The sequence below is a fragment of the Malaclemys terrapin genome, chromosome 5 (assembly GCF_027887155.1).
Source record: "Malaclemys terrapin pileata isolate rMalTer1 chromosome 5, rMalTer1.hap1, whole genome shotgun sequence".
Lineage (NCBI taxonomy): Eukaryota > Metazoa > Chordata > Testudines > Emydidae > Malaclemys > Malaclemys terrapin.
In genome coordinates, this window is record NC_071509.1 from 23,614,815 (window position 1) to 23,627,973 (window position 13,159).

The window sequence follows — 13,159 nt, forward strand, 5'->3', positions numbered from 1 at the left end:
GGCTACAGCATCCATAGTAATTACAAAGCTTTTCTCTGTGATAGCAGCCCAGTTGACATGCCAGGACTATACAGTACTCCCATACCTGGACGATTGGCTCCTGGTAGGCCAATCTCATCAGGTCAGGTCAGTGACAAGGGTTCTGATACAACTTTTTATCAGCCCTAGGCATTTGCATCAATGAAGAAAAGTCTGTTTTGTGACCCACAGCTTTTCAGGGGGGAAGTTCGACTTGATTTCTGCAGGAGCGTTCCTCCCCTCAGAAAAGTTTCATGCACTGAGCACCCTGAGTGCACACATCACTCGCAGACCATGAGCCACAGTGCACAAGTGCCTCTCACTGTTAGGCCACTCAACCAAGCAAGGACCATATCAACTCCAGACTTCACTTATGGTACCTGCAAGTACAAGCAAGGACAGTATCAACCCCAGGGTAGTTGTTCCTCCCAGAGTTGTCTCCTCTCTAACTTGGTGGTCAAAAGAGGAAGAGGTCATGGTGGGAATTCCCTTCAGCCCTCCCAGCCCCAGGGGCACCACTGTGATGGACACCTCCCGTCTGGGGCGGGGTGCTCACTTGGACAATCAACCTGCTCAGGGTACCTGTACCCGATGGAGGCCTGGCTACATATACATTTACTGGAACTGAGGGTGGTCCTTCTGCTTATATGCTTGCTACATATTCAGATTATGTCAGATCTTATCACCACTGTATAAACAAACAGGGAGGAGTGAGATCTCCTCCCATCTGCCAGAAGGCAGTCAGACTTTGGAACAGGGGCATCAGGAACTGCATCGTAATACAAGCGGTGTACCATCCCAGTAGTCATAGCTCCTTGGCAGGCAAACTAAGCAGAAGCTTCTCAATAGACTACACGTGGGAGAGTCATGACACAGTCCTGAACAAGATACTGTATGTGTATATATATGTGTATATATACTATCTGTATTCCACTACCTGCCCTCCATCCCCTCTGCTTCGGATCCTGTTAGATTGTGGTAAGAAGAGGAACTGGGGAGGCGTCGACCCACATTGCCTCTTATGCCCTTAGTTGGGAGCACGAGGCAAGCTACTGCAAACATGTGGGCCAACGGACACTGCTTTGAAGAACAGCCAGACTCGGGCGCGTGCATATCCACATGTGTAGTACAGATAGGGACCACACATCTCAAAGAACCTCCAGTTCCAGTAAGTAACCTCCACTTACATGATATCATATGTTGTTTACCTCTTCCTGTTCTATCACAATGATGTTAAATGTTTTCACTGTACGCACTTTTAGATTTCATTTCTGCAATTAGTTTTATCACAGATTTCACATATGGCTATGATTTGTGAGTCTCACAAGCAAATGTGCTTAGAGTATCGCATTTTAAATTAATCTTTTCAGTTTTATCATTTAAATTTATCGGTATGTAGGTATTCCTTTGTTTTTCTTGGGCTTTTCTTTTGAATATCATAAAGTGTTAATGAAGACACATTATTCAGTCATTCCTATGGAATGCAGTTGAAAAGTGTAACTCATTTCACTCATGTCTGTGCCTGTTAATTGTTGGTTTCAGAAGGATATACTAAAAAAATAATTGTTAATAAAAAAAAACAGGAATGAAACTGAGTGAATGTCTTGCACAAGGCTTTGCCTGCCATCCTACTCTGGCAAGCAGAAATCAACTGTTTATATATGGGTGTGACCTTGTTTGAACAGAGTCCACATAGTGATTCAAACATGTATATTCCTCCTAAAAGTGCTTACTTGGATCTGTTTTAAGGATAAGTTTTCTGCCCTAGCTTTTACTTAACACTCATGCTGTGTTCTAGCCACTTTTCAAGAAAATGTTGGAATGCTGCATGTGTTGAGATCAGAGGAATGGTTTATCGTTTCAGGCTGGAGTTTTCAAAGAAGCCTAAGGAAGTTAGGGATCCAACCCTCATTGAAATTCACAAGTGGCATGAAGAGGACACAACTCATTGACTTCAATGGAGTAGTACCCTTTTAGACTTGCAGAAAATGTGTTTGGTGTTTGCTTATCCTTAGTTTATGGTTGGGCTGCTATCGGTGTTGGGTATTTCTTCATATCAGTTTTCAGAGTCCTTATTAAGGAAGCCTTTGTCAGATGAAAATTATTCATTTGGAATGACGTGAAGCATGAAAAACGTGTGAGAAGTGCACAGCGGGTAGGTAGAAGATGCTCAGATGGACACTATGAAGCCCAGATCCAGGACAAACTAGAAGACATGTTTTAGGAACAAGATCAAAAGCCCAGTTAATTAAATGGAGACTTTTTGGATTAGGCCTATAGAGCTCAAGTCCAAGTTTGCTGATATGGAGCCTCTGAGCATCAGCTGTCAGTTTGGAATCACGCGTGAGCAGTAACATGCATACAGTGGAGTCACATCATAGGCGCATTTAACTTACGCCATTTTAACTATACGCGCTCGGCAAAACAAAAAAACGAGAGAAAAATAACAATTTAAATACTGTACCTGTAGTGCGGGTGATTCCGCCCGCCATTCCACTCAATGAGCATTTGGCTATACGCGATTTTCGCCTTATGTGCTGACTTCAGAACCTAACCCCCACGTAAGATGCAACTCCCCTGTACTAACAAAATAATAAATGCCTTTGGATTCCACAACTTAACATTATCTGCCTTTTTTAAGGTAAAGCAGTGGTTATAAACCTTGAGTTGTTAAAACAGTCTTCTTTGCATGCACAGTACACGCTTTCCATACATCATCATAACATTTTTAATTACAGATCCCATGCAGGGACCAATTTTGTAATTCCCAATAGGAACAAGTTCATTTTGTTGAATAATAGTGTGGTGACACAAGTTATCCTCAGTGTTACAGGATGCTATATCACTGGATAGGAGAATAGTTCCACTGAGTGAAATAATTCCTATTTTTTTAATTCCATATTCGAAATCTTCTTTAGCTTCTTGGGTAATTGCCTAATTAGGGGAAAATAGTATAGGTTTAGTGGTGCTGCAAATGGTTTTCCTAGAGCCTTGTGATACATCACAAGGGGTTATGAGACATCCCACAGTCAGGGCCGGCTCCAGGCACCAACCTGGCAAGCAGGTGCTTGGGGCGGCCGCTCCGGAGAGGGGTGGTATGTCCAGGTATTCGGCGGACGGTCCCTCACTCCCGCTGGGAGCAAAGGACCTCCTGCCAAATTGCCGCCGCAGATCGCGATCGCGGCTTTTTTTTTTTTTTTTTTTTGGCTGCTTGGGGCGGCCAAAACCCTGGAGCCGGCCCTGCCCACAGTAACATCACTGAGTAAAATGGAGCTCCTCTGTAATCTCATAATGTCTTGAGATATAAGGCAAGGCACATCCAAAGAGCCAGAGATCCTGTGCAGGGAGCTGGAAGGGCAGGAGAGAGGTCATATGAACCTTCTTCCCATTGCACATCTTGCACCAGGGCACTCAGGAATTGCTCCCTCTGAGCCTTTCAGAGGACACAAATTGCCTAAAGGGGGCAAGAATAAGGCAGGGCCATGGTTCCATCTACCTTTCCCCATCTGCCACAGCAGCAGCTTGAAAATCTGTCCAGGCATGCTGAAGGGGAGTAGATTGTGTGAGTAAAGCGTTCTCACTCCCCAGGGGTTGTGGGATGCTGCCACTCCACTCCACCTCCCTACTGCTTAAGGCTGTGGCTAAATGCCAATGTCTAGCTCGGTGACAGCTGTGGTCACCAGTTATATCCATAGTCAATGGAGTTATTGTATATTGTGATATCTTTTAACATTCATTAGACGGCAGTTTGTGCCACCACTTAAGCATTTTTTCCAATCACATAATTACTTATTAGACTGAAATATTTATCAAGTGTGCAGCCTAATTACCCCATAGCTGAGAATAACCCCGAATACTCCCCTGGGAGCCTAGCACATGGCTAATTACAGTTTTATAATTAGTCATGTGGTAGGCTTGGAAGAAGCTTCCAGGAAGCCTGCTGAGCCACAAGCCGCAAAGCGGAGAGGGGGAGAGGTTAGACAAGTCTTGTAGCAGCAAGGTAGATAGTCAATAAGGCAGTAGGGTCAAGCACAAAAGGGCCAGATGGTGTCCAAGTAATGAGGATCGAACATAATAAGGTTAGGGTCAGGGTTAAGTCATGGGGGGAAAGTTATTTTTAACCCAAATTCCTTTTATTAGTGAAATATTTAGAATGGTGAAAGTTGTATTCAGAAATGAAGGATCACCTACCAGGACAGAGTAGCATCTTACTCACGTTGGATAGCTGAAATGAAGCATAAGAACATAAGAACAGCCGTACCGGGTCAGACCAAAGGTCCATCTAGCCCAGTATCCTGTCTACCGACAGTGGCCAATGCCAGGTGCCCCAGAGGGAGTGGACCTAACAGGCTACTTGTGTGACTATCTGTTGTCCCATGTTCATGAGGGGCTGACTATCTGTCCCAGATTTTTCTGACAATTTTCTATATTGGGAGCTGGATGCTAGCACAGGGCCAGATTCTGCAACTCTTATTCCCAGATTCTGTTGCTCAGAGGTTTGGGAATGTCAATAGCAGTTCTGGCAGAGACAGATTAATGGGCAGAGTGCAGGTGATATAATCACTGTGGTCCCCACTGAAATGAAACAAAGCAACTGTTTAACAGCATACTATATAAATATATATAATATTTTAGGACAAGCGTGTCCAACTGGAAGCACAGTATGAATTCAGGTTGGCATAATATAAAGCCTAGCTCTAATGTGCTCAGGACACGGGAGTTAACAGAAATAGAGTGATATTTTTGATGACAAGAAGTGAACAGGACCTTGGTTTTTCTCTTCTTAAATTCATCCTCTCCAGCCATGCAGTACTTTGCATTACATTGGATTGTTGATTCACTACTGACTGACAAGGATGTATAATACCTACTGAATTTCTAGCACCTTTTCCCTTGAGATCTCCCATCTAATTACTGACACAGCATAAGCCTGCTTAGCTTGTGCAAGCTGACATGACCACAGCCTGAGGCAATATGGCTGTAGGTTAATTGCAGCCTTCCCTTACCATAACTTATTTACATTAATGTGATGTTGCTAACTATTAGTTTTGAAGATCCCTGGATTTCATTACAAGCACAATTCTTCTCAAAGAAAACAAAGTTAACTGAACTGAATAAACATTATAAATCTATTTAAACTGCTTGGTGTTTTTTTTTTAAACAGGCTGCAGAAAAACAGAGACAAGCCTCATTAATTTGCAGAGAAAAGCATCATTTAAAACATTATGTATGACTGTTTGACTGTGCAATTAATTACCCTTCTTCTGGCAGGCAATGTAATGAGCCCGTATCTGTAATATTCGCTTTAATGAGCCTGTGTCTTGGAAAATGAGGATTTCACATTGTAATGCTTGCCTTCCTCCTTGCTTTAAAGAGATTTAGCACAACTTTTAATTAATTATACAGTTTCAAAAAGTGGTTGGAGTTTACTGTTATTCTTGATAATACGCTCTTGTGTTCTGATTCTGTGTGTGTGTGTGTGTGTGTGTGTGTGTGTGTGTTAATGGGGGTTACTAAATTATGATAGCCATATTTTGGTGACCTTTTTTTTACAGTACCATAAATTACTATACTCTAGAATAGTGTTAATATAGAGAGTAGGTGAGGTTAAGAGCAACAGCAGCTCCAAGCAATCAGTTGTTTACACTGCTGTAATCCCATTGAAATCAATAGAGTTATAGTGGGAGAATGCCAGTGTGGAGAATCAGACCCTTAGTCTCACAGGCCTATGCTGCTAGAAAAACATGTGCACTTTTGTGGTAAGGGCGCATGTTCTGTTTCAGAAGGTTGGGAAGGGAGGTCAGGAAGTGGTGCAGAGGCATCTATACAACCACCTCTGCCCTCCCTGGATGTCCTGAGATCTGCACAATTTCCCCCTAGATCTCAGGGAATCTGCATATTTTAGTGGGCTTTGCCTCGTTGCCTTTCAAGAGAAGGCAACCCACCCCAAGAACAATTTGAAGGAAGCCACACAAATTGAAACTTTCGTATTCTAATCCTTATGCAGGTTTTTCCCATGTTGATGTCAATGTGGCCCTTAGATTATCACTTTGGAAAAGAAAGTCAGTCTCCCTCTGTATTCTGTACAGCACCAAACATGCTGCGAGTGCACAAAAATGTCATTTTTCACTCCCTGTGCCACGCTGCAGGAGACAGTACCAGTGACATATGATGTAATATCTGTGATTACACAACTCTGGGTTTTAGATTAATAAAAGATTGTGAGCGTATATGTGGAATAAAAATGATACCGTTAAGTAATATTTTGTGATACAATTGAAAATGACTAAAATACTGCAGTTCTGACCAAACCAGCCTGCGTTTCTTTACTGGTGGCTGAATTGCACAAAAGAGTTGGAATTTTTAACTTGCTCTTCACTGAGCCATTCCTTCAAGGACTTCAAAGTCAGATCATAGCCTTATAAAATACACACATACAAGTTTACAGTCTCGCTCCCCCTCATACATAAATTTTCAATTCCCTTTCTTTGGTTTGGCTGTTGAGGCCAGAGAATTTCATTTAAGATAATTAATGTTCAAACAGCTCATGAGAGAGAAAATTCACTCCTAGATTTCTTTGGGACTTGTTCTCCCCAACTTCATTAGTGAAGAGCATTAAGTTCTCAGCTATACGTAAAGTCCAACAAAATTAAAATCATATGTACTGAGAAAAATATGAATAATTGCCATAACCTCTCTCGGCAGGTCTTTCCCCTTGGTATTTAGACCCTTCAAACACTTGTAGACATTTATCATACGCCCCCCCTTAGTCATCATTTGGCCAAGCTGATACATTGTTAGGTCTTTTAATCTTTCCTCATAAATCAAATTCTTCAGCCCCCTGATCGGTTGTGTTACTTTTATCTGAAGTCTCTCCAGTTTGATGACATCTTTTTGGGAACATGTTTTTCCAGAGTTGCAGACAGTATTATAATCGCTGCTGTTGCTAGGGAGGAGGCTGCGGTAGGAGCTGGTGTTCATGAAGGGAGGGGCCTGACATTGCTGTGGTGGGGGGACTTGGTGTTCCTGAGTTGTAGGGGATGGTGCTCCAGTGAGGGAGGGGGGAATAATGCAGGACTGAGGGGAAGTGGGTATTCAAAATGGAGGCTACAGCTGAGTGTGCTGAGACTGTCGTGCTGACCAGTATTGTCTCATTGTTTCCTTGTACTCCGCTGTCTGTATCCTTCTGTTGTCTCTTGTCTTATACTTAGATTGTAAGCTCTTTGGGGACCATCTTCTTGTTCTGTGTTTGTACCGCGCATAGCACAATGGGGTCATGGTCCATGACTGAAGCTCCTAGGTGTTATAGTAATTATTACTAATAATAAAACACTAACAGGCAAGGGAGAAGAGATGTTCCCTTGCTCCCTTTTTCCCAGACACACAATGCAGAGTAGCAGGGGTTGAGGAGCACCAGTCCAGGGGGCTGTGAAGTTAATCAGGCCAACATTTCCAAAAAGTGGCCTTTGATTTTGTAAACCTTTGTTTTGGGGAGCACTTGAGACAGTGAGCGGCTGATTTTCAATGTGCTGCACACCCTCAGCTTGCAGTAATTTCAGTAGGAGTCGTGGGCGCCCTGCATTGGTGAAAATTGGGTCTCAATTGGGTACCCAAAATTGTCACTCTTGGTAATTGTGGATTATATCAATTTTAGATGGTATAATCTCTGCCTTACAGAGGCGGTGAGCCTTAATTAATATTTGTAAAATGCTTTGACAGAATTGAGTCCAAAATAGCTAATGGAAAATCTAAAAATTCTTTTTCATTTTTAGTTGAACTGTACACCTTTATTCTTTGCAGACTTTTCTGTAAATATAATAATTAGGTATTAAGCATAACTTTATCACAGATGTCCTTTATGTTAGTCCTATTGGCAGTATTATTTTTGTAATTCTCCCTTTTTTGCTCTGTATCTCTGTTTATGCTGCGTAAACTGGAAACCTCAAATAAATGCACAGCTCATGTCATTTCAAATCAGCCTTATCCAACATCTCATTGTGATATGATTCTAACCCCATGTAGAAATACATTTTGCATGTAAGAGCTTAGCAGCACGGTCTCTCATTTGTTACAAGGCTACTATTAGTGAACTATGATGGTGTCTAATGGACTTATTATAGATCAAGGGGGGAAAATCCAGCTCTGAAATTAAATTGATGATAATCTATTTAAATTCCCAGATTGGCTTAAATAGGTCTCAGTATGTTCTATCATCTAGTTATATGTAGAAATAACTATATCTCTTTCCGGAAGACACTAACTTCTACTCAGTGGGAACTTTATTGGAAAAGTTTTCTTTTTGTACAAGTAAGCCACTGCTGTCAATTTCACTACCCAAGAGATCTTAGCTTATTTGATTTTGATGCAGTCTTTTACAGAATGAGTTTGGGAATTCAAATTAAAATCCCAGTGAATTGTTTCATAGTGCAGGAAAGGGAGAAATACTCCTTATTTTTGAAAGCACTTATCGTATCTTTGTATTTTCTTTTTCAAGAGGCACTTGTCCCCTGAAGAGTTCCAGGAAGTCTTCAAAATGAACATAGAAGAATTTGATCGTCTGGCACTTTGGAAGCGGAATGACCTAAAGAAAAAGGCCCTGCTTTTCTAACCTCGCTCAGACAGAAAAAAAAATAATGTGCTTAATCAAAACAAAAATTGTCTTGCCAGAACTATCATATGCAGTTACTGTTGAACCATTGTCCAGCTTCATTGTGTTAGTGTATGTGGAAGGGAAATGAAGGAAAAGATTAAATGGCAGTGCATTGGTATAGAGATAATTTGCTGACATTGCATGACTGGCTGGTTCTGTCAGTAGCTCCTGGTCCTAGCCAGTTTACATCATACAAAAATCTAGCTTTAAATTAACTGTTGCTTATGGTTATTGCTTGATGCAAAAGGAGATTTTAAAAGGGAAGAGAAAGAAATGTAGCTGTGACAAAAGAAATCCACCTAACATTTTGTTTCAATAAGTTTTACAATAATTATGAAACTTTTAGAAATCACATGACTAATGAACATAAAGTTCTCCTATAGGCTATTTTTTAAAAAATGTGGGAAAGGCCAAAGAAAAGCGTTTCAGCAAGTTGCAACTGTTTTTGTGTGGTACTTTTTAGGAATGAAAGCAAAACTATCAAAGCACCTTAAATCTAGTTCTTACACTTTAGATGGAAGCTACTGTCTAAAAGATCACATACATCTAAATAGTAACTAGTTATCTTCAGTTACAACACAAAAAGATTTTATTTTATTACAAAATATATTGTGACAAATTACAGTTATAATGACTAAAGCATATATAGAGACCTACTAAGAAAAGTTTATGTCCCATTCAGCAGGAAAACTAAAGCCTTATACAAAACTGGTTCAAGGGTGTAAAGTACCAGTTACTTGTGTTTTCCTAATCTTTTGGGGATTTTTTACATTTCGTGCTGATACAAATACCATGAAATCTTAATTCTCTCTATATATAGCTACATATAAAAGAATATTGTTTTGTAAATATATGTTAAAGCATAAAGGCATACTTATTTCCTCTACTCTTTGGCTTTACCTTTTAAGCCTGAAGAGCTATGGTGGCAATTTGATAGCTGTGGAATAGTAGTGTTCAGCATAAAATGTAACAAAAAAATAACAACAAAAAAAGCTTGATGTGCTCTATCAATAATTATCAAATGGTAACCAAATATATCTATTATAAAAACCCTTGTTCATTAATATTTGCATGTTTCTATACAAATCAAATCAAAAACCTATGTATTATTGGTGCAGCACCTTGAAACTTTCTCTTAAATAACAAGTAAAGTTAACAAAATCTACGTGTTTGATATGAGCATTAGATATTAAGATCTCTTCCAGCTGAAAGACAGTATTAAATTTAATAATTTCATATGGTCAGAAATACAGTTGCTGATGAAGAATGTTTTTAAAATGAGTTGCTAGTTTTATGTGATACTAAAAGAGCATTTTAAAAAAAGTACATTTTTCAGCCATATGTCAGCGTTCTGCATTTTTACTGTCTTGAGTGTTTGTACTCATCTTCTACATCACTCTGTCTTTATGCGTTTCTTTAAAGTAACTTTAATATATGCACTGCTTCACACTAGTTCAACTGGTCCAGTGATGGAGAAATTGTAATGTTGAACATGCCTTCTTCCAATTAACGTTCAAAATTCATGCTGTTGGAAATAAATATTTTCTCATGACCTAAATGTTTTGTCTGATAATACGTATGTCTAGAAAAATCATTAAAAAGTAAAACATAGCTTGATACATGTGCTAATCATTTTAATGTATATAATTTCAAATTGTAATGTTGCATATACTGATATGTAACTCTCATTAAACTTACAGGGAGTTATGTTCACACATTGAGGAGAGAGGATTCCCCATCATATTTAACACAGAACTGAATTCTTCAGTAGTTTTTCCCACTGAAGTCAGTTGAAGCTCTAGACTTGTATGCCCACCCAACCCCTTTGCACAAATCCTCAAATAAGGGTTAAGTGGCACTTGTGTAGTGCCTGGGCCCCTGCAGGCCATCTATACTGGTATGAATTTCACCTATAGTGATACTGTAAGTCTTTAAATATACTGCCTTAACTAGCATTTTTTACACTTTCATTAGACAGCTACCTTGCATGTGTATTTTAGTAAAGATGTTTTGCGTACCACATTGGTTAATCACTCAGTTTCTAATGAGCCTCTGACTCATTCACAATAAGGCCAGTTTATACTCACAGAACTGTTAAACCAGACTTATTGTGACGGAAGCTATGTCTACTTTGCAATCAGAGGTATGATTTGCAGGTTATGTAAACATACCTATGCTTTAATCTAGCTAGCTCATTAAAACAGCAGTAGAGATGTGCTGGTACAGGCTGATCTGGTCCCCCTGGATATGTACTTGCATTGCTAGCCTGCACTGCAGTCCATGCCTATGATGTATCATAGGTCTCAAACCTGGGTCTGTGGCCCCCAGGCAGTTCTTAGACCACAGCCACCATCTGGCAGCATGGGCTGAAGGACCCTAGTTCACCTAGGCATCACCCAACTTGGAGGAGACATCTGGCCTCTCTGATTGGCTCAGACTTACTGTTAAGCCAGATGGAGGCACAGGAAAGTTATCTGGGCAACCAGGTGAATTTCTTGCTGGCTTCTACATTGGATCCTGCCTTCTCGCCTGACCCTTGAGCACTGCCTTGTTCCTGATTCCTGCCTTCCTGTCCTGTCATCAGTGCTTGATTTGTGCCAGTGGCTCAGCCCTGGCTCCTCTCATCTTAGCAGTTCATAGCCCTGGCACCTTTGGGTTTGTTGCATCAGTTATGAAAGTAAAAAAATTGCTAGAGCCCCGTCACCTAATTGCTCACGCCCCAGCACCTCTTTCATTACAAAGTAAGCACTGTCTGTCATGTCCTGTTCCTGCCCGCCTGCCTTGTTCCAGATTCCCTGTTTCTATGCCCAGCCCTGGCTGCTGACTCCAGCTCTGACCATTGGTTTGACTCCTGACTCTGTCTCCATCTTTGACTTCTGGTTCCTGACCATCACTAGGTCTGACCATCTACAGCAGCACCAGTGTCTTCATTGCTATTTTTAGCAAGCTAGCTAGATTAAAGCTACCATAGATATGCTTACCACAAGCTGTAAATCACATCTTCCATTGCACTGTAGATTTAATTTATAATCTGACCTCTTAATTTCTAAAATGTATTTATCTTTGAGATTATGGTTTTATTCATTTATTTTACATGCAATATCCTAAAACATCTACTAAATGTGAATAGACTTACACAATCAATAATCAGTATTCTCCTAGGTTTGTAGTGTTCCAACAGCCAATCCTAAATAGCACTACAAAATGGAAAATCATGGGGGGAAATCTATATAACATGTCACAAGTGTATTATAGGGTAATTACATAAATTTTTGCCAGGATTTTCCATCTAGTAATGTGGTCCAGAAATGGCTGTTACAAACCTGGACTTTTGTCAGAACATCTCTCATTCTGTAGGCCAGTGGTTCTCAAACTGGGGGTCGGGACCCCTCGGGGTCATGAGGTTATTACCTGGGGGGTTATGAGCTGTCAGCGTCCACCACTAACCCCGCTTTGCCTCCAGCATTTATTATGGTGTTAAATATATTAAAAAGTGTTTTTAATTCATTAGGGGGGTCACGCTCACAGGCTTGCTACATGAAAGGGGTCACCAGTACAAAAGTTTGAAAACCACTGCTTTAGACAATGCTCTTCACATTTTATAAAACACTCAATGCTGCTATCTCTTGTTTTCCCATGGGCTATTTTTCTGTGCCTACAGACATCAGTTATGAGGTGCCAATCTATGTCTTCATAGCAGCAATGAGTTCTATGTGGTCCCCCGTCCCCCCCCCCCGAGAGTCCATGTTTTGTCTTTGGATCCGATTTGGGTATCTCAGACAGTCGGATCTCCCCTGTTGCGTGGTTCGGCCATCACCTTAGGCATTTCAGTTATCCCCCCATACACAGCAATGCTGAAGCCAGTTTATTTCATCATCTTGGCTTTTGAGACAAATGAATCCTGTGACAAATGAATACCCACTAGATCTGGGGCTGATCTGCGCTCCCCTTCAATACAGGAAATCTGTCAGCTCCCTGATTGCCACTATCAGAGGAGATGGGTGTCTTTTCCCTGATTCCTGGTTGTACACTGGCTGTTTCTTCTGCCTGGAGTCCACTGTTATTTAGATTTCTGAGAGCTGAAGCAGCTGAGGTGCAGATTGGAAAGGAGACAATTGCGGGAAGCTACATAGTGTGCTGACCACCTTCTGTACAAGGATTTCAGGTGAGTGTTCAGAGAAGATATGACTGACACCAAAAGCTGTGATTTCTCCTCAGTCACATGAAATGCTGAGGACCCATGCAGCTGAGCTCTTTCAGGTAGTGAGTGCACAGTCTGATCAAGCCAGACTCCTTCACTCTCTTAGTTCCTTCAGCAGATCACCAGCAGGATCTGTTATATTATTTGCAGATAAGATAGATCAGCTCCAGGGTTGTCTCTCTGGGCCTTTTGATTGTAAGATCCACTGCTTCCTGACAGGCACTGTGCTCCGCTGCCTTGGTTTGACTTACTTTCTGAAGAAACCCCTCTTGAGACTGGAATGTAGTCTG

General features: G+C 40.9%; 1 protein-coding gene across 6 annotated transcripts in view; it reads left to right on the top strand.

Annotated features, from left to right (window-relative positions):
* Nucleotides 1-10,285, top strand: part of ABLIM2 (actin binding LIM protein family member 2) — a 214,898-nt gene extending 204,613 nt beyond the window's left edge. For all 6 annotated transcript variants that reach the window (XM_054030385.1, XM_054030384.1, XM_054030387.1 and 3 more), the window contains one exon: nt 8,513-10,285. In XM_054030385.1, coding sequence (XP_053886360.1) covers nt 8,513-8,626 — 114 coding nt within the window. In that variant the 3' untranslated portion in view covers nt 8,627-10,285. The remainder of the gene's footprint in view (nt 1-8,512) is intronic.
* Nucleotides 10,286-13,159: the final 2,874 nt, after the last annotated feature.